This window comes from Diadema setosum, chromosome 13 (genome assembly GCF_964275005.1).
Source record: "Diadema setosum chromosome 13, eeDiaSeto1, whole genome shotgun sequence".
NCBI classification, from domain to species: domain Eukaryota; kingdom Metazoa; phylum Echinodermata; class Echinoidea; order Diadematoida; family Diadematidae; genus Diadema; species Diadema setosum.
Window position 1 is genome coordinate 6,821,393 of NC_092697.1, and position 21,837 is coordinate 6,843,229.

The window sequence follows — 21,837 nt, forward strand, 5'->3', positions numbered from 1 at the left end:
CAATGAGAACTCACAATCTGTCATGAGGTTTAACGAGTGGACAACATTCTACTCGTAATCAAGTAAAAGGCATGATTTTTTTTTTCTTATCTTTGTTCAACAAGAGTCCTCTGAAGTCTACAGACTCAAAACATGCAGAACACCAAACTAGTGAGAAGCTTCCAAAGTGCCCTCTTTGTACGGACTTAATTTAAAAAGCAGCTAAATTGAATGAGGAGATGAAGTGTACATGACCATCTCTGCTCAACAGGCAGACATGTACACATGTAGTACTAAAAGTTTGATTTCTTTGTGGTGACAGAAATGATATGTGACTTTGTCACAGGACTATCATAAAAAATGTTCTAGGTGTCTTTTTCTTAAACGACAAGTCCACCTTCATGTACATGTGGTTTGAGTGAATGCAACAATATTCATAGTAGAACACCTCAGTGAAAGTTTGGGGAAAATCAGACAATCTGTTCAAAAGTTATGAATTTTTAAAGTATCTGCGCAGTCACTGCTGGATGAGAAGACTACTCCAGTGTATGATGTCACATGCGTACAACGATATATTACAAGGAAAATGAAAAGATGATTTCACAAAACTTCACTTTTTGATAAAGTGCACATTTCTTCAATTTGTTACTGATGTATGTTATTAAGGGTAATATCATTTCCCATGCCTTCTGAAAGAAAGAAGTTGAGCACTCTTTTGTTATGCGAGAAAAGTGACAATATGTTGAATTTTCTTTATTCTTTCTTTATATCATTGTACACATGTGACATCACAAGCTATAGTAGTCTTCTCATCCAGCCATGACTGAGCAGAAACTTCAAAAATTCACAACTTTTGAACGGATTGTCCGATTTTCCTCAAACTCTCACTGATGTGTTCTACTAATATTGCTGCATTCTCTCAACCCACATGTCTATGAAGGTGAACTTGTCCTTTAATTTTGTCACTGTTTTTATCACTTTTCCTTATTCTTGATTTGGTGTATGGTACTAGTCTTTACTACTTTTCTCTTCAATTCTTAATATAAAAGATAGAATGTGTTAGTATGTGTACACATGTAAATTAAGAATATTTTGATTTAAGAACGCTTCATGAAAAACATCAACTATTTGTGGCATTTCAGGCAACAATGGTTTGGAAAATGTTTGAATCTTAGAACTTTATCAAGTCAAGGGAATATTGAAGTGGTGACCCCAGAGTCACAATGTAAGACAACATAATGACATAAAAATCACCTGCATTTTAAGACGTATGTTTCTACCATTTCCATGCTTTACTCTTCTTCAAACTGAGAATGTGGTAATGCTCAGTCATTCTTTTGCTACCTCATTCCACATATTTTCTCTTTTAAATAGAAATACTTTATACACCAATGCCCTCCTTTCATATGAGGATTGCTGCATAAAGAGGCTTTGCATTTTTTATTCAAGTTTAGAAAGAGAGAGCGAGACAGAGTAAAAAAAAAAAAAAATTGTAACGGAAAAGATATTCCTCAATTTATACCTTCAAGGATAGTCCAGATACTGGACGATTTTTATCATCCGCAGTCCCCACACACTCGGCACCCACCCAATGCGCCCAACCGCTGATTGCGACACTCCGCCAATTGGTACTCCCGAAAAAAATGTATTCAGGAGGGGTGAATTGTGTAATACAGTGTACATACAGACACCATCAACGTACGTCCGTACACACGCGGGCACACTACGAATACAGTCCAGGAAGTGGACTACTTCAAGGATCGAACAGGTGTATTTTCCCACAGTTGTTGGAGGGTAGGCCCCACGTTTAATGTTAGTCTGGTGAATTGTGTTCACATCAAATGACTGACTCCTATTTACATGCTTGTTTGTTTTCCTTTCTTCACAGATATCGAGTAAACTGCAATATGTACATATGTACACACACATACAATTTGTACATATATATATACACACAATTTCTCTCTCTCTCCCTCTCTCTCTGCTACTGGCACCCAAGACATTGAATGAAAAAGGCACTAAGGATTGCACAATAAACTGAAGCATTCTAAACTCGTCGGCCATGTTGGGGTTATATGCCAAACCTACCTTCATTTTGCTCGAACTCATCTAAAACGCGATCGAGGTCATCGGCTGCAGCCAGGAAGGAGTCCATTTTCTCGGCTTTTCCCCCCCTCGACCTTTCGCCCCGTTAAAATCCGACGGAAGAGTTCGGGGGCTTCACTACACCGGCGGCGGGTGGAGTTGGGCCACCACGGTGCCGCATGCAAGGACTGGGGAGTGGGTGTGAGCAAGCAGGCAGGCAGGCAGGCAGGCTGGGGCCACAGACGAGAAGGCAGCAAGCAAAATAGAGGACTGCGATGAAGCACGAAGCATTTGGTTGGAAACAACAGTCAGGGTGTCAACCCAGTGGGCGTGACTCTCAGAGCCACTATTCAACGCTGATGGGCAGAGAAATAGGAAAACATAAAATGGGATGAAAGTTTTATAGATAAGCCACTGATATCCTTGTCAAATTAAAAAAAAACATGACACTGAAATATGATGTCACAGTGCAAGGACTGAAAGATGAAACCTAATCATCAGCAAATTTCACATCATTTGGATAGGATAAATTTTTTTAACTTGAATGATGTGTTCTTGATTCAATCAATATTTTGTAAAAGTCTACAGTTCTTGTTGTTCTTGACATTGAAACCTTATTGACAACTGATGACTTTTTTTGTTCTTGCTTTTCAGAAATTCAAGGCGTGACAAGGTATATCATCAGATGTGCACTGGTATCAAATTTCCTGCAGTTTTTTTTTTTTTTTTTTTTTATCAATTGGTTATAACACTCGGAAAGATTTTGTTGTGATTGGAATGCTTTAAAGTAATCAAGTCCAATCTCCCATCTCTTCCTTTAAAATGATTGTATGTCATTATCACAAGATATTAAACATGCTCAATCAAAAAGTCGCTTGTTAATGTGTCATTCAAAGATACATACACTGAAAAAAAAAGCCTTCCATGATTTGCAGATCATGTGTATGTACCGTAGTAAATGGTGCAATACAATTTATTACCATCACTACTGGTGACAGAATTATTGATGTGTACAATGTACCATTTCCAGTAAAATTATGATGATGCTATTAAACAGCATTTATTCATCATTTGCATGTAAACACACACATTCTCATCAAGTGTATTTAAAGGACAAGTTCACCTTCATGAACAAAAGGATGGAGAGAATGTAGCAATATATCAGTAGAACACATCATTGAAAGTTTGAGGAAAATCGGACAATCCGTTCAAAAGTTATGAATTTTTAAAGTTTTTTGTGCAGTCACCGCTGGATGAGAAGACTACTGCAGTGCATGATGTCACATGCGTACAACAATATACGGAAAATATAAAGAGAATTTCACAAAATTTCATCTTTTGAAAAAAGTACACGTTCCCTTGACTCGTTACTGACATATGTTATGGGTAATATTATTCCCATTGTCTTTAGAAAGAGGCAAGTCAAGTGCTCTTTTATTATGCGAAAAAAGTGAAAATATGTTGACTTTTCTTTACATTTTCTTTATGCTGTTGTACTCATATGACATCACGAGCCTTTGTAGTCTCCTCATCCAGCGGTTCCAACACAAAAATTTTAAAAATTCATAACTTTTGCATCGATTGTCCAATTTTCCTCAAACTTTCACTGATGTGTTCTACTAATATTGCTGCATTCTCTCAATCCTTATGTTTATGAAGGTGAACTTGTCCTTTAATATCATCTTGAAATGAAAAAACAGGGTTTGAGGACACTTAATGGGTTATAAATGTGACTAAAACTACAAAGTCAGTATTAAATACAAGTAGTGATAGCAAGCCAGTTGTCTAACTGCATGCATCATCTAAAGAACAAGAGTGTACAGTGTTCTACAGCTGAAGACTACAGACAAGGGGTTGCAGGTGATTGGGAAATATCTACAAAGAAAGACAGTGCACATTCACAATCCATGCAAAAAATACAAATCCCGTCAGATCTACTTCACTTTCTAGCAGCATTTCATCCCTTCAATTAGGTGAAAGAATAAAAAAGGCAGGGGGGTATTTGATTGAAAGTGAAAAAGTTAGCCTTTATTTTTAATCCATAGGAGAGAAAGAATGACAATCACAAAAAACAGAGCACTTAATACAGACAGCTAGAGCGCATTTCACACATTAGTATCTCAATGTGCTTTGCAGACTATTATTAACCGAGTCACTTGATACGTACATTATTTCCAACCAACACTAACAGTGCTCAATCTCCACTCCCTGGGGAGCATTCCAGTCAGTCACAGCCATTTTACAGGTGCGCACATACTGATCAACCAACATATTAAACATTCTCATCTTACCAGGTACCCATTATACTCCTGGTGGGAGGAAGGCAGCAATGTGGACAAAGTGCCTTGCTGTAGGGGCAAATGTGTCAGGCTTCGCATGGGCTTGAACCCATTTTAGTCTAATATTTAGTCCCATCATGGACCTATAACATTGTAGGTCCCACATAGGTACATGTATTATTGTTGTTTTTTTTTTCACTATACAGACATGATTCAATTTCATAGCAGACAGTTCATATAGAACTAAAGCGTACTATCTCTCTTCTTTTCTTTTTTTCGGTTTCAATTCAGGCTGTTTTGACTTTTTCTCAGACATCCTTAACCCGTTGAGGACGGATTGATTTTGCTACAACATGCAGTTCCCATAGACCCCTGCCCGAGTATACTCGGGACTCGTCCTCAATGGGTTAATAGCTCAATACTTTTTGTAACCAATACCACTGAACACATGATGCCTGATTATGTAAGTCATGTACATGTACTGTACATACAAGCACTCCCATTGTTCTACTCTAATGACACAACACTGTAAGTGGCATTGCCACATTGCAGGTCAATTACAGTAGTTTGACCATGCTGTAAATGATATTTTCACACAATAATTTTTTTCTTTTTTTTCCTTTTTTTTTGCGCTAAGCAGCACAGAAACGCACATTCTTGGGTTCCTGAATTTGCATTGCACAACTGCTTTTATACTCATTTTCAATTTTCATCCATTCACAGACAAGTTGTGCTGCCCGAACCATTCCTCCACGGCCTGCACAGAAACTACACAGTACTAGATATGCGCTATACGAGTACGTGTATATTGATGACTACTACAAGTGTAGGGCATGCATGTACACACACACACACACACACTCACACATCCTTCATGTGTCCTCCATTTCTTCAAGCTGTCCTCTCTCAGACCACTATCAATCATCATTGCTTAATATACATTTCTGCCTCAAATTTTGACATCACCTCTTTCCACGCCAATCGAACTTTGCCCTACAGTCAGTTTATACTGTATATTGTACAAATGGAATTTTTTTCCCAGTATGGAAATTTTCGCCCATACAATCACTATATCGGTACACTTACATTTATTGACTAAAATACTAGTAAGTTGTTCGAGCGCTAAATTTAAAGGACAAGTTCACCTTCATTGACATTAGGATTGAGAGAATGCAGCAATATTAGTAGAACACATTAGTGAAAGTTTGAGGAAAATTGGACAATCGATGCAAAAGTTATGAATTTTTTAAATTTTTGTGTTGGAACTGCTGGATGAGGAGACTACTAAGGCTCGTGATGTCATATGAGTACAACAGTGTAAAGAAAATGTAAAGAAAATTCAACATATTTTCACTTTTTTCGCATAATAAAAGAGCACTTGCCTCTTTCTAAAGGCAATGGGAATAATATTACCCATAACATATGTCAGTAACGAGTCAAGGGAATGAGTACTTTTTTCAAAAGATGATATTTTGTGAAATTCTCTTTATATTTTCCTTATATTGTTGTACGCATGTGACATCATACACTGCAGTAGTCTTCTCATCCAGTGGTGACTGCACAAAAACTTCAAAAATTCATAACTTTTGAACGGATTGTCCGATTTTCCTCAAACTTTCAATGATGTGTTCTACTAATATTGCTACATCTCTCAATCCTTATGTTAATGAAGGTGAACTTGTCCTTTAACTTCGTAATATTGTGAATGTGCATTTGGCTTGCCATAAAGAGACGTTCGTGCGGTCATTTTTCAAACGAAGGCGGCGATGAATTGGGGAGCGCTGCAAAGAAGTGGAGAAAACAACAAGGATACAGGAGGAGACAGTGGAAGAGGTGAGTAAAAATGTTTGCTGATTAATCCTGTATATATTTTTTCCAGATTGGTTTGAAAACCAAGCTGGAAAAAATAATAGTAACCATTTTTATGCGGGGGGAACTGGGTCGAAGTTGCGTTAACCAAAATGGTTGAAACCGTCGCAATAGCGTATGTATCAATGGTGTCTGTCTAAGAAGCGAAAAACTGACCCAGCAAATGTCATTATTATAAACAGATAAATGAGAAGTTTTTCGCGGAATTTTCTAGACATAGGTCCTACTTGTCCGGTCAATTCTAATTTATACCTGATATTTGTGCTGGCATGTCTTATTTCATACACAGTGCTGCTTTGTATTAGATGTAATTTACATTTAAATACCAGTAGCAGGCCTGTCTAGGCTAACTTGGAACGTCTAACTGTTTAGATTAACTGAAATCAATTGCTGATTTCAACTAAAACAACTAAAGTACAACAAGTAAATTACGTTTTACGGTTAGAGGGCCAGGCCAGGGCAGGGGTCTACATCGTACATCTCATGATCATTCTTGTATTTTCTCCTTTGAAATTGTGGGCATAGTCTAGTACATTGTATTTTGTGACTCAAAGAACTACCAACTTTTCTCACTTTAAACTTCCTGTAAAATGTACTTTACAATCTTCTCTCCTCTTCATGGCTGCAATGATGTCATTTACTCATGATGGATCATGTGCTGTGGATGACCAGGTCCATGGCATTAGCATTGTCATTAACATTGGCTTTATGCCTTTGATTCGTCAGCTTAGATTTAGTGAGGGACTCGTTCGAAAGGCAAATGACATGCTCACATAAAAATACAAGCAAATTACTAATATACTGACCAGCGGCCTCGGTTCGGATGAGGAATTACGGCTAGATACCCTGGCTCTATTACAAGCCGATCCATGTTTCCTTGCACACAGTAAATGAGACGCAGTGTCACTTTCTGTCTGTGATGTGTAACGTGTAGGCTGCAGTTCGGATGAAGATCCCCGCAGTATCTACTGCAAATGTAGTTACGTGTTCTGTGTGTACAGCAAGTGTACCTCCTACATGTAGCGACGGCAGAGGATCCCTATCTGTCCCCCTTCCTTGCGCTGTTCCTAAAATCCGATCCGATCCCTGACCCACATCAAGCATGCGCAGTTTGTACTTCCGCATAGACATTATTTACGTTGCATGCGGTTCATTGCATGCCCAAAAAACGAGACCGAATGAACCCATACTTTGGCTTCGCTGTGTTTTTTTTCGAGGTCGAGGATATCTTCGGAATTTCATCCCGAGTGATTACAGTTCAACGATAGATGTGAAATACGTAAGTCGGTAAATAGACAATCCTGGCACCCAATATGGAGTGAGTGTTCACTGCCTGCCTACATTTCATTTGTGTTGGTGTAGCCTCTAACTCTGTTACAGTCAACAGTTAGTTTTTAGTTCGACCCGGGTGCCGTAGATTGCGTACAATCGCGGTGCCCTGTAGTCCCATTCGTAACTATTTATGTAGCGAGTAAAGTACAAGTCGTCATGCAGCTACAAATAGAACCCTACTAATAACTGGAATTCTGCTAACTCTCGTGATCATTATGCCAATCAACTTAATTCACTGATAGATAGGCAAGCTGCGTATGTATAATGTCAGTGTCATATGAGATAGTGGTCATGAGACGAGAGAGGATAAGTTTTAGTTGCTTTACATGTAAATATGCCCGGCCCCTGGCCCTGGCCTGGCATGGCCGTGAGTTGAACATGCGAGCTTTTTTGTTTTGTTTTGTAATTTAATTTTACATAGGCAAAGTGGGATTACATTGGATGTGCTGTGTGAATGTGACTGCAATGTGTGAGTGTGATAGTACAGTATAAAGGACAGTAGCGAGTACATCTCGTACCGAAGTAAAAAGTGTTTTGTAGTAAAGTTTAGGCTAACCGCGAACCACTCCAGCGACCCCATCCCCAACCCCTGTAGTCTGTACAGAGCTGTTACTGGTTACAGCGCCCTGCACCGGGGTTAAATTTAGGCCTACTATGCTGAAGTTGCACAACAATCATGATCAACATTGTAAAGAGCATTTCTGTTTAGAATATACAGTGATGTGCAAGTTACAAATCATTTGTCAAGGTTAATTTATGGCACTCTGAGTCTTGCACCTACCTAGCCTAGGCTAAATATTCTATTTAGATTATATTGTTATATACTATCCATTAACTTATAGAACCCTCTAGTTTAAGATATGAAAAGGGCTCAATCTGTGCGAAAGTTTAAATGATCATGGTTTTTTTTTTTTTATGACTCAAACCTACGTGTATGTAGATCCTATTGTAGATGTGTCTCAACAAACCAGGATATCATAGAGATCCTCAAAAATCAATTTTCCATATCTCTGAGTCCAAGAAAGAATATTCCGAAATAATAGAGAAAGCTTAATCTGAAGGAGGGGGAAGAGAACAAAGAAGTTCTTTAAATACTGTAAAACGAGGAATATTCGCATGCATTGTGTAATTTTGTGAATTTTGCGAGCACCAAGATTCGCAAAATTAAAATGCACGCGAAAGTTCTTGTCTGCACTGTATGCATTGAATGCCAGTGATTCATGCTGCGAAAAAGTCTGTCGGCTCCAATTCGCAAAAATTTCATGCCTCGAATATATCATGTTTTTCAGCATTGGATACATTGTACTGATTTGATACTGACTTGGATTGACCTTTATCTTTTTCTTTTCTACCAGTGATAGCTGAATGCATGGTAGGGTACTCAAATGAAAGGCTGGCGGTCCATCTCCTCTTTCAAACACCTTATACGCTACACCTACCAGAGAGGGCGGTGTTGTGAACCAAGGACAACAGATCTAAGCCGACAACTTTCCACATCCCATAAGAAGTTCCTCCATCCATCGTTCTTGGCAAGTAATGATAGGAAGACTGCAGTAATGGCATCGTCCGGCCTCAGGAGAGACAGGAATATCGTTTCCCAGGACTACGACTATTTTCTTGTGCTCGATTTTGAGGCTACGTGCTTAGAGCATGAGAAGATACATCCACAGGTATAAGTATTGTATTTCTCTCTATTTTTGTTTGTTCTGTTTTTGTCCTTAATTTGTAAATTGATGAATGGTGTCATCTGCGTGACCAAATTTGTTTTTAGTTTATATCAGCATCAGAATGATTTTAAGCTCATTTATGAGTCAGTATCTTATTAAGTACTGTGATCGTCTCTATACTCTATGTTGATTAGCATTTCAGGTCAACATTAAGAGTTATAGTACCGCTAACAATTGTCCTGAAAATGAGAGTGATGAGTGAATTTTATACTAATTTTCTTTTGTCTTTCATGAAAGGCTTTTTAAAGTGATCTTTCAGTCTGCAGTCACCTTCTTTGTCTCATTAACATGCTGCATTATTTCAAGCTTGCTTGACAACAAGCTGTCACTTTGTTTAAAATTTCCTTAAAATACAGATGTACTTTTTAGTCTACAGTGTACTTTCCTACAGCCAAAGTTGGAATTAATCATAAATTGAATTGAAAATAAGAACCTACATTGTAAGGTACACTGTATATTTGTTGTTACAATGTATGTGTAGTGTAAGTAGACAGTACTTTCATTGAGTAATTTTTTTTTTTATAAAAGTATACAGAGTAGACAGCTGGTACTGGAACATGCATATCAAATGATTTTTCTTCTATCAAATATTGATTTTGTGGAACATGGCTGTTCATGCAATAAGATACTGCAAAAACTATGTGATAAATTTATAAAGCAGAGCTGGCGTATATGTGTATGCAGGCATGTTACAGGAATCTGCCTCACAGAAACATGAATAGGTATACCTTGTACATTCACATGTTAATATTGTCAATCTTCCATCCCCGCCATCTCAGGAAGTCATAGAATTGCCAGTGCTGAAAGTGAGCGGGAAAACATTTGAGACAGAGTCAACATTTCACCAATATGTGGAGCCGCAAGTTCACGGTGTTGGAGAGTTCTGCACAAAGGTAGATAATAAATTGTGTCATCAGAGATATATTGCGTTGGGAAGCAACTATTATTGTCAACTTTTTAACAAAAATGATAGAAAGCTCTTAACATAACATTGTCTCTCCTCGCGAAGAGTTTAGAAAGTTTCCATATTGGATGGTTATTAAATGATGTATGCACACGAAACATGTGGATGCATCTACATCATGTGTAGATGCAAAGATTGATGTATATTTGTAGAAAATGCAAGTGCAATCAAAGTGTATGTACTCAGAGGCCAGCAGGAAAATAAAATACCTGTAGTGTACACTGTGTTCATTAAGTGTCTGGTTTGTTGTTTCCATTTTCAGAACTCTACTGTTTCTCCCTGCTGTACATATCTATACCGGTCCTGTTGGTACCCATTCAAAGAACTCTGGTTACATACTAGAGTTCCTCACCCCCCCCCCCCCCCCCAATCTACCGGTAATCTAAATGTTGTCAGAAATGGGGACAAAAGAGAGGGAAAATGTCGTCAGTAATTTAATACATGTAGAAGTCCGCTGTTAACTGCCATTGTCACAATTGTCTAGGAGAGGATATTGATTTCAATCTAATCTGTTCAGTCTCTCATTATCTTTCTCCCTCTCTCTCTCTCTCTCTCTCCCTCTCTCCTGCCATTTGACATTTACCAGTTGACAGGCATAACACCAGAAATGGTTAAAGGTCAACCAACTTTTGCAGAGACATTAAAAGTGAGTTATCAACTCGGTATTGAATCATATTCTGTAGATGTACATTGTGGTATATGTATGGATATCTTCATGTCTGTGACATTGAATGCTTGGATCACAAATTACTTTCAAAGAGTATTTGCTTAAAAGGAGGATTGTAAATTTTTTTCTTTTGATTGTAGGTGTGCAAATAGGCTGTCTGTTTGTAAGTGTGTAGTACTTGCCAATTGTGAACTAATGTGAATGTTATAAAGCATTAGGTCCTAAACTGAATTCACTATCACAGACTAATATCTGCTACTTACAGACATAGTAAACATGGATTTTATTATAACTTAAGAATTGCATTTACATTCGATTGATATGGAGATTCTGAGTTCATAACTTACAATGTACAAGTGTACTTGTTTTCTTGCAACTTTCCATATGTACTTGTACCAAGGCAATCAAACCCTCTTGTTTTGTACTCCAAGTTTTCATCAAAAGTTGTTTAATATGGTATTTATAAAGATGTGGAAAGCATCCTTGCTGTGAAAAGAACAATGGTATTTGCACCCCCTCAGCAGTGATAATACGGTAACATTATATATTCTTTTTATTATTTTCTTGCAATATGTCATGTGGCTAATTTTTTTTTTCCCCTTAAAAGAAAACTGTACTGACATTTTCTAATTGTCTGATAATTCTAATCTACATTTTTTGATGCCAACAACTGGAAAGAGAGGATTCTAAAACCCAGGATAAGCCTGTAATGATTTTTTGAAAATAAATGAAATCGAGCAAGCCAAGGAACGATCCGCACAATTTGGCATGCGTCACAGGTGCCAGCCTCCGACTTTAGCAAAACGAACTACACATGTCAATTTACTGATGAAATCTCACATGAAGTACTGCAAAAACTGTTATTTAATAAAATTGCATTATGGAGCTGAAATAAACATGTTAAACAATATTAATTAATTTTTAAAAGGAATCTCTTCAAAAGCTTTTTATTTAGATAAAATTTGTGGGGAATATTCCAGATATGCAAAATGAAATTGGCATCATTGTCCGAACGTGCTGCCCATAGAAAACTGTGTGTAAGTAACGTTGCACTAACTATACTAGGCATTGGTGATGAGCGATAATGGTTCGACAGTTCAAACTTATCTAACGAAGATGAGGACTGAGTGATAGTCAACGGCAATCACGGTTTACGCCTAGTTAGAAGAAAACGGCACCCAGTACACATAGACTCTAGACTAGAACTAGGACTAGGACTAGTGAGCAGTCAGGAAATACTTTATGACTCATGTCCACTTGCTCACGCTAATTGGAACCAAATCGCAAGTCGGGAAGCGTAAATGAAGTTGTCAACTTTCCTGTCGTCGCTAAAAATAATCTGCTCTGTACGACTAAACAAGAGTGATCGCGGCATAGGCCCTACCTGCCTGCGCACGCACAGACTGAAGTTAGCCATGTAATATGATGAGACAAATCTTTCAAGTAATTGGGAGAAAAAAATCAATTTATAAATTATTTGAGCTAAGTCGAATGGAAAATATAGTTCGTAAATCACACAAATTGCCAAAATCATGACATTTTTTAGTTTAGTTCCCGCGTAAATTCCCCGTTCGCAAAGTACTAGTCGGCTAACTTCAGTTCTAGATTGTGCATGTCGCGTTTACCATGATCTCTCGCAAAGAGTGGGGTTTTTTTAGTGACGACTATATTCTGTAATTTTGGTGGGATTTGGTTCCGCGAAATTTGAGACAGCTGCATGAATAGGACAGTACACAAGTGCAGCCTGCTAGCTAAATTGGGCCTAAGCATCGTCTGCTACTCGGTACGATTTAACGCACGCGTATGCGAGAGCTTGTAATCAGTGATATAGTTGGCACCTGTGACGTCACATTATCCGGGCTCGTCAGCTCATTAGCATAATTCTCACCCAAAAAGTTCAATTTTTAACATGAAATCACGGGCTAAATCGCTATGAAATTTTAATTCTGTTTGCACCGCTGGGTCTTTTAGAATTAAAAGAACAACATATGAAAAAAAAAACGGTACAATGCCCTTTTAAGAGAATGTGTAGACATTTCTCATTTTACATTATGTCATTATTTTTCATAACAGAACATGCCAGTGTATTGTCTCAAGACACCCCCTTATACATTGTACATAACAAGTAATCTTCTTCAGGCTGCACTGAAATGTTTCATAGTCACTGAAAAGAGATTGTGTAAGGCATAGAAGCCATTCACTTCAGATTTTACACTTGAATTGGCTTCCATTTGTTGTTTGTTTTGTTTGTTTGTTTGTTTTTAATGCAGTGTGTGCCTGATTAGAACATCAATATTTTAGGCTAGTGCATACATGTAGTTTTATCAAGAAGGATAAGTCAAAAATGAACTGTTCGTCTCATGTTTCAAGCTCCTGAATGACTGGATGTTGCGTGAGGGACTACTGGATCCTGGTGTGAAGTCTATATTTGTCACGTGTGGGGATTGGGATCTTAAAACGATGTGAGTTTCATGCTTATTCTTAGTGTTTTACAATTACTCCCGAAAATGTCTCATTATGCATATTGTTTGTGTTTGCCAAGATGCAGTCAAATCTGTCTTAGCAACCACCCGTCATGTACGACCGCTAAAGACAATGCCCTCTGAGAGAAAAAGCATGTTGAATAACCTGTCTATAGCGGCCACCTGTCTAAAACAGCCGCTTTTTTGGTCTCCCTTTGTGTGGGCGCCATAGACAGATTTGACTGTATCGTGCATCATAATTTTACTGTTGCATGTATTATAGTGTCTAATTTTTGTCTACTAGATGGTAGTGTGATGCAGTAGGCCCTATTTCATAATCAGATTTATTGTTGTTGCTCTGATCGTTTGACATGTTTGACATGTTTAATGTGTTGAGAATACCTGTAACTTACCAGTATGCAAAATAGGTGGACTTTGTATGAGATGGAAAGATATTTTGTAATTGATGGGAGTTCACTCAGGCAGAAATACTGTTGCAAGATTTGTTATACTTCAAGGGGAAGATGTCTTATTAAGACACTCACACTTAGTTTATGTAATCGATAGTATGGTATTATGATGATCAATTATCAGTTAGTCCTTGTTAACCTGATTCCTCAGACATAAGACAATCATCAAATTTAAAATTTTGATCAGCTAATGTCATTTTTGCTTTGATTTTTAACTTTTTTAACTTTGGTATTGAGACACTGTCTAACCCTAGGCAAGCCCCTCTTTGATTATGGTTTCTCTTTGAAATCCTAGGTTACCGAGTCAGTGTGGCTATTTTGAGATTCCTTATGGATCATACTTCCGACAGTGGATCAACATAAAAAAGGTAAGTATAATATAATTGTACCATCTTTAAAAAAAAAACACACACACACAAACATAAACCATATCAGATACATGTACACATTGTACTATCATAGTGGAAAATGATATGCATTGTACAGTCAGCCATGTTTACCTTGAATCAGTCAGGATTTAAGAAAATGGTTTGACATTAAACAAACTTCGCTTTCAAATTTACTTTGACTTACTGGTATTCAATGTTGGACTTTTTCATTGATGTTCAAAACGGCGTGTGTAATGCCAATTGTTTGTATGTATGTCACAGTTGTTAATTGATTCAAATGTGAATAAATGGAATGGAAATGGGACATCTTTCTTGTAACCATGTTAAGTAGTCAAAGATAAGGACAGATTTAATCTATGAAAAGATATTCATTAATGCATCAGGATTTTTTAGAATCATCTTCTTTTTTGCCACAAATTAATCAAGGTAGGTAAATTCAAAAGAATAATGAGGCCTTGGTCACTGTTGTAATACATTTAAATTGAATGTGTTATCTCTCCATCCATACAGTCCTTTGCAGTGGTGACAGGTCACTTTCCGAAGGGAATGATGCAGATGTTGGAGAGACTGGACCTGAAGCATGTTGGAAGACATCACAGTGGCATTGGTGAATAAAAATCCACTAGAATATGTTTACCCATTCCTCCCACAATTCTCCGAGAGCCTTTTAATTCCCCCAAATGAGATTCGTTTATGCAGGCCGACAGAGAATGGAAATGTTTCACCTGTGCAAAAAGCAGTCAATCAGTACATGTATCCCCTTTCTATGGTCAACTACAAGTGCCATCAGACAATAAAAATATCGATCGGGCACGATGCATGAATATAATGTGTCCTGGTGGGCTCACAAACTCTTTCGTACTACACAAAATTGACACTAGAATGGGGTCAGTGAAAACCCAAATTTACTGAGCACAACCGTGTTTGCTATGTGCATCTTCATAGGAATTTTATATCATAACTGATGCACACTGTACTGGAAAAAAGGCAAATAATAGTGCAATACATGGAGTTTTAATACAGAAAGAAAATAGACATTGATAGAGGAAACTCTAATCTTTCAATCAAAGCCATTTTCTGAGCAGCATAAAACAAATAACGAATTTAGGTCATGAATGCAGACACTCTTGTCTACATTTTGGAAGCCTCTTTAATGCCAGGTTCCTGTAACGAAGGGGTTCACAAAAATAATGGTAACAGGATGAAGTATGATTACCAACAAGTAAAGAATAACAGAATGAATTAGAAAATGAATGAATGAACAAATTAACAGAAGATTGAATAAGCAGGAATATCCTTAAAATGTGTGAAGCTGCTTTTACACAAGCAAAACTATGGACAAACTTGACGGTGCTCTGCCGAACCAATAGTCGTCGATGTTATCTTGCAATTAACTCTAAATGCATCTTCAATTCAGTTAAAGTCAATCACCAGCCTCGGTTTGAGCATGATGCTTATCATAATGCATTACAAAATTGTACCTCTCCTTCTCTTCTTTTCTTATTTTTGTTTGTTTACTTATTTGTTTTGTTTTGTTTTATCAAATGCAGATGACTGTCGCAATATTGCCAACATCCTACGAGCTCTCGCCCAGAAGAGATTTAAATTCAAGCAGACTGGCAAGAGGTGACAGGGTTAGCAGAGATGACAAGATCAGCAAAGAATTGATATCTACATGTATTGTTTTCTAGTTTTTAAAAAAAAAAAAAAAAAAAATGTGTTAAGTGTGATCCTGGATCACACAGAACACCTGTGAAATGTTCCTAGAAGAGATTTCATTGAAGTTGAGGTCAAGTTCTTGATGGAGGATATTCTCAGCTTCAACACGATTTTCAACTCGTCAAAATTAGATGTGGAGAGCCACCAAAATAAATAATTGAAATGTCAATACCGGTATGTAGCACTTCTGCCTTTGAGAGAAGGGGCTTTGAAGACCAGGATTTGTTCAAGTGCATTTTAACCCGTTGAGGACGAACTGATTTTGCTGCAACACGCATTTCCCATAGACACCTGCCCTAGTATGTGTGGGACTCGTCCTCAATGGATTAATAAACCCTCATTTTTTTGTGTGGAACAGAAAGGTGCTGTAAATCTCTGTGGCAACCAGCAGCAAGATGGGATTATTATCAGATGAACTCAGAATTTGGTACCAGTAGACTTTTAAATGGACACTATTCTATTCATAACTATGAAAATGTATCAGAGCTACAAGTGTGTACAGCCTACCATCTTAAAAGATTCTGCAAGGTTTATAGTTTGTAGCACACACTAGACTCCCATATATTTCATGAGTGGAAAATAGCTCCAATGCTTCCTCAGCAGTCAGTCAAAACTAATAAAGTGCAATTAAAAAGTCAAAAGATAGTCAAATCAAGTGCTACTCTCTGGCAGTGTCTCTGCATCTGGCCTGAAGGCCTTTTCATCTACTGTCAACCAAATTGCTACATGAGAATTCGAGACTTTGAGACATCCTGAACAGGAGTGGGTATGCCCGTATTTTTACATGAGTGACCACTGAACATACAATTTTGTATTTAACTGATAATGTAGACCTCGTCATCATATCACACAATTGGAGGTACAGCACTCATTCAACAGAAATTAAAGGGAAAACTTTCATTGTTCATTGTCCAATTTTAAGTTCAGAGATGAAATTCTATGCATACTGTTTTCAATACACATTACATTTACCATCTTTTAGACAAAATCCCAATGAAGGTTTTGGAGACTTGCAAGAATGGGCTGCTATTCTTAATCTCTTCTTCAATATTTTGCTCCCAAAATGAAGATAATCCAACTTTCCCAGAAGTCATCTCCAATCTCCAGTCATGTTTGTTTGTTTGTTTTTTGATCCAAGTGCACTTTCCTCACATGAGGTTAACTGTCATGTATATGTTGAAGAAAAAAAAAATGTATGATTTGTACTATTGTATTGTGAAACAATACATGTCACTGTACAGTGTAATCTATTTAGTATTTCTTTATTTAAAATCTTTTGTGAGTGGTTAAAATTATTGTGTACAATGTAGTAGCAATGGGGCTTTGCTATGGGGATGACAGCAAAATGAAGCTTGAGTAGAAAAAAAAGAAAAGAAATTAAGTTCATTTTGTACCAAATGTACATCATTTCCCTGCATCAATGTAGAGTTACAAGTATACATTTGTACAATTGTATTATCATTCTGTGGACAAAATGAATTGCAGAACCTGTGACATCTATTTTGCATTAAGGTTTGTGTTTTGAAGGCTATAATCCAACCTTGCAATCATGTCAGAGTCAGACATGTCGACAGTCAAATGTAGTGTAGGCATTCAGTTCTATTCATTGTGTCTGTAGTGTCTGTCTGTAACAGTCTCACATTGTTCTCATACAGTATCTCATAACTTTGTATCTTTTTATAAGAGTATACACAGCAAACCTCATCATGGTCTGTGCAGTTTGTATGTTCTTGCTTCATTTGATGCTCTACAAACTTTGAGATGATTCACGTAGCACACATGGCTAGGGGGAACAAAAAAGTTTGACCGGCTTGGGAGTCATATTTGTTGTATACTGTATATACGTGTATATCTGTATTTCTCTACAAGGAAGTGTTGCAGAATGCATTATATTTTTGGGTGTCCGTCTATCCATCCTTCCGTCCATCCATCCATAATCAAATCTGTTGATGATGGTACTGAGAAATGTTGAGGTAATCAAATGAAACCTATCATATTTATGCATGAGTGGACTAAGTTGCACCAATCAACTTGTGGGTGCACATGCTCGGCATCAAAGGTCATCTTTCAGGGTCAAATTCTAAAATTCCACAATTTTTCCCATATCACTGCAATGCCTGAAGGGATTTTCATGGAAGAGTGTTTACATGTAGTACCAGATGTACAGTGGACTCCTGTCATAACAAATTCCTCGGGACCGGCAGTTTTCTTTCGTTATATCAAAATTTTGTTATTGCAGAACAAATAAACGATGAAAAGACATAGAGTGGATAATGTTGTATCCTGAATTTTTACTTTGTTGAAACCGGAATTTAATTACAACCGTTTTTGTTATAACAGGAGTGCACTACACTACCTTGGTCTCTGTATAGCAGAAATAATTCTCGCTATCCTCACAAAACTTTGACACTGATTCTCTCAGGAAGTTTTGGATCATGGGGTATAAGGTTTACGGTCAGGTTAAAATGCTGGCTTTATAATGCTGAAATTTCATGATTTTGTCCATACCTTTGAAATGACTTAAAGGACAAGTTCACCTTCATTAACATAAGGATAGAGAGAATGCAGCAATATTAGTAGAACACATCAGTGAAAGTTTGAGGAAAATTGGACAGTCGATGCAAAAGTTATGAATTTTTAAAATTTTTGTGTTGGAACCGCTGGATGAGGAGACTACTAAAGCTTGTGATGTCATATGAGTACAACAGTATAAAGAAAATGTAAAGAAAATTCAACATATTTTCACTTTTTTCGCATAATAAAAGAGCACTCGACTTGCCTCTTTCTAAAGGCAATGGGAATAATATTACCCATAACATGTCAGTAACAAGTCAAGGGAATGAGTACTTTTTTCAAAAGATGAAATTTTGTGAAATTCTCTTTATATTTTCCGTATATTGTTGTACGCATGTGACATCATACACTGCAGTAGTCTTCTCATCCAGCGGTGACTGCACAAAAACTTCAAAAATTCATAACTTTTGAACAGATTGTCCGATTTTCCTCAAACTTTCAATGATGTGTTCTACTAATATTGCTACATTCTCTCAATCCTTATGTTCATGAAGGTGAACTTGTCCTTTAATGTTTACAGGTACATACATGTCCTTGCAATACATGTATAGTATGATGATTCTGTAGAGAAAGATTTGGGCCTTTACTGGGTCAAAGGTCATTTGAGAATGTTCATACGTTGTATTTCATTATTATTTCACACACCTTGTACTTTGAAAATGGCTCAAAGTCCTCAGTGGTTGCTTATGAAGGAAGTTCCCTTCTTCTGAGAGGTGTTTCCCCCCCCCCCCCTTCCATTTCCATTGTCCAATCTATTAACTCTTTATGTGCCATGGTGGAAACCCCGTGTGCCACGTTATTCTGAGACACGAAGGTAGTCATGCTCTGAGAAAGAATTCTGTTTTTCCAATTTGTATAACTCCTACAAATTTCTGTTAAGACGGGCATACTAGTAGGCAAAGTTAAAGAGGAATGCCAAGCTTTGTTTCGATATAAATTGCATGACGAATCTATTTTCAATTTTTCTTTTGAATGACCAGTTGCTACATTACTGTAAAGGCATGACTTTTGCTCGTAAAATCGTGACAAAAACTTAGAATGTACGAGCAAATGTAGTTGGGAACGCCGCTTGATAGTCAATCACCACATAGAATGCAAGCCGTATATGAGAGGAACAAAAGCAGGAGAGACGCTTTTATTGTGCCGCGGGATTAGCGGTGATTAGTGATTTATCGATCGGTTTTGGCGGCTTTGTCTGTCGAGCAGAATATGCGAAGTTGGCACGCCGTCGACTGAGTCGGACGTGCGAACGTGGCACATAAAGAGTTAAAGTTAAAACTAAAGTCTTAAGTTTCTCTTAAGTTTCTAGTGGTATGCTTCCATGTGCAAATATTTTACGTGTCATGTGTGCCTTATCTGTGATTCATTATGATTACACTGTATTCCTTTTTTTTTTTGCATTGCGTTACTATGCAATGTGGAGCAGCAATGCATTGTGTCAAGAGTGATCATGAACCATCAGAATGTATGATAAGTTACTTCTGTAAATGATGTGAACTATTGCATTAAATTGCAACTGCATTTAATCAAACTCTTTCAGTGAGCTTCATTTCAATTCAAAGGGAATGAAACCCCATATGAGTGTATATACAGGGATAAAGTGAATGCATAAATATTAGTACAAGAACACTTTCTTTTGATACACTGTGTATCATTTTCCTGCTGTGACATCACAAATTATTGTACAGTGTCGTCTTCATATCCAGTAATTGCGGCACTGAAACTTTAAAAATTTATTTATATTGAACAGATTATCCAATTTTCTTCAAACTGCACTGATGTATTCTACTAACATTTCTGCATTTGCTCACTCCACATGTATATTTGGGTTCATCCCACACTTGAATTTAATATCTTGACATAATGGAAATATGGCAGTTTATATACATGTACAGACGTACATTATGTAATGTGCTTAGAAATTATGTGCTCTCATAAGGCTGAACTCCTGCAGTCCAAAATCTTAGTGAAGTCATAGCTCATGCAAATTCCATTTACTCTACATTTAAGCCACTGCTTACCTTTGGGAGCGATGATTACAAAAAACACATTTGATGCATATAATTACATACAACTGTAGTTCAGTTGCATCACAAAACATCCTACCATAGCACTAAAAATTTCATAATAAAGCCACAAATAAAGGAGATATCACTAATTTTCTCAGTAAACCATAACACTGTAGATGGTTTATTCTAGAAACAGTTTTTATAGAATTATTGTTCATATTTTGTATATTCAACAATATGTGTACTTAAAGGGAAGATAAACCCCAAGAACAATGTGGATTGAGTGAAAGCAGCAACATTAGTAGAACACATCAGTGAAAGTTTGAAGAAAATCGGACAATCGATGCAAAAGTTATGAATTTTTAAAGTTTTGATGTTGGAACCGCTGGATGAGGAGACTACTAGAGGTTATGACGTATGAGTGGACTACAATATCAAGAAAATATAAAGAAAATACTACAAAAACCCATTTTTCATGAAAATTACAAATTCCATCAACTTGATATTGACATATGTTAAGGGTAGCAATTATTCCCCCTGCTTTCTGAAAGAGGTTGGTCCACTGCTCTTTCATAATTCTAGAAAAGTGAATTTTTGTTGAATATCCTTTATATTTTCTTTGTATTGTTGTCCACTCATACGTCATATCCTCTAGTAGTCTCCTCATCCAGCGGTTCCAACACCAAAACTTTACAAATTCATAACTTTTGCATCGATTGTCCGATTTTTCTCAAACTTTCACTGATGTGTTCTACTAATGTTGCTGCTTTCACTCAATCCACATTGCTCTTTGGGTTTACCTTCCCTTTAAAGGGTGTGTACAGTTCTGGTCGAGGTGAGGATTTAGCTTTTAACGTTTTGCGAGATATTCAGAAACCACTCTATGAGATGTCAAAGAGCATGCTGTTGTAGGGGCATCAAAAGTTTATTTGATGAAAATCGGTTTTGAAGTGATTGAGATATCCAAAAACAAGGTGAAACAAAGAGATCCTAATAAAGTTGTGGCATGTCGCCTTTTATTATTAGCACTTTTTTGGATATCTCAGCCATTTGAAAACCAATTTTCATAAAATAAACTTTGAATCCTTCTTAGAATTACATGCTCTTTCATATTTCATAAGAGGTTTTTCATTATCTCACTTAGGAATGTTCAAAACATGAATCCCCACCTCAACCAGTACTGTACAGTCCCTTTAACATTGATCATACTGATTAACATTTGGTTGTTTCTATCCCTAACTCAAATTTTAGAACTACTGTATTTTGAAGCACTACAGCTGTTTGTTTGTTTGTTTTTAATCTGCAAATGGTA

The 21,837-nt window shown here is 37.1% G+C and overlaps 2 protein-coding genes across 2 annotated transcripts in view; one reads left to right on the forward strand and one right to left on the reverse strand.

The window, feature by feature from the left end:
- The window catches only part of LOC140236830 (uncharacterized), a 61,625-nt gene extending 54,500 nt beyond the window's left edge, over positions 1-7,125 (reverse strand). Inside the window, exons 1-2 of the mRNA XM_072316769.1 lie at positions 7,019-7,125; positions 2,068-2,420 (exon numbers count right to left, since the gene is read on the reverse strand). Of these exons, the coding sequence (XP_072172870.1) occupies positions 2,068-2,134 (67 nt within the window). The 5' untranslated portion in view covers positions 2,135-2,420; positions 7,019-7,125. The remainder of the gene's footprint in view (positions 1-2,067; positions 2,421-7,018) is intronic.
- Positions 7,126-7,434: 309 nt separating this feature from the next.
- On the forward strand, positions 7,435-15,910 carry LOC140237256 (ERI1 exoribonuclease 3-like). The gene is made up of 8 exons (XM_072317200.1): positions 7,435-7,491; positions 8,900-9,214; positions 10,051-10,164; positions 10,822-10,881; positions 13,273-13,364; positions 14,130-14,202; positions 14,734-14,830; positions 15,774-15,910. Exons 2-8 carry the CDS (start codon positions 8,930-8,932, stop codon positions 15,851-15,853), a joined length of 801 nt encoding a protein of 266 aa, XP_072173301.1. The 5' UTR covers positions 7,435-7,491; positions 8,900-8,929; the 3' UTR covers positions 15,854-15,910.
- Positions 15,911-21,837: the final 5,927 nt, after the last annotated feature.

Coding starts and splice junctions, on each gene's coding strand:
- LOC140237256 (XM_072317200.1), top strand. CDS start 8,930: ATGAAAGGCTGGCGGTCCATCTCCTCTTTCAAACACCTTATACGCTAC. Junction 13,365..14,129: donor GATTGGGATCTTAAAACGAT/GTGAGTTTCATG, acceptor TTGAAATCCTAG/GTTACCGAGTCAGTGTGGCT. Junction 14,831..15,773: donor AAGACATCACAGTGGCATTG/GTGAATAAAAAT, acceptor TATCAAATGCAG/ATGACTGTCGCAATATTGCC.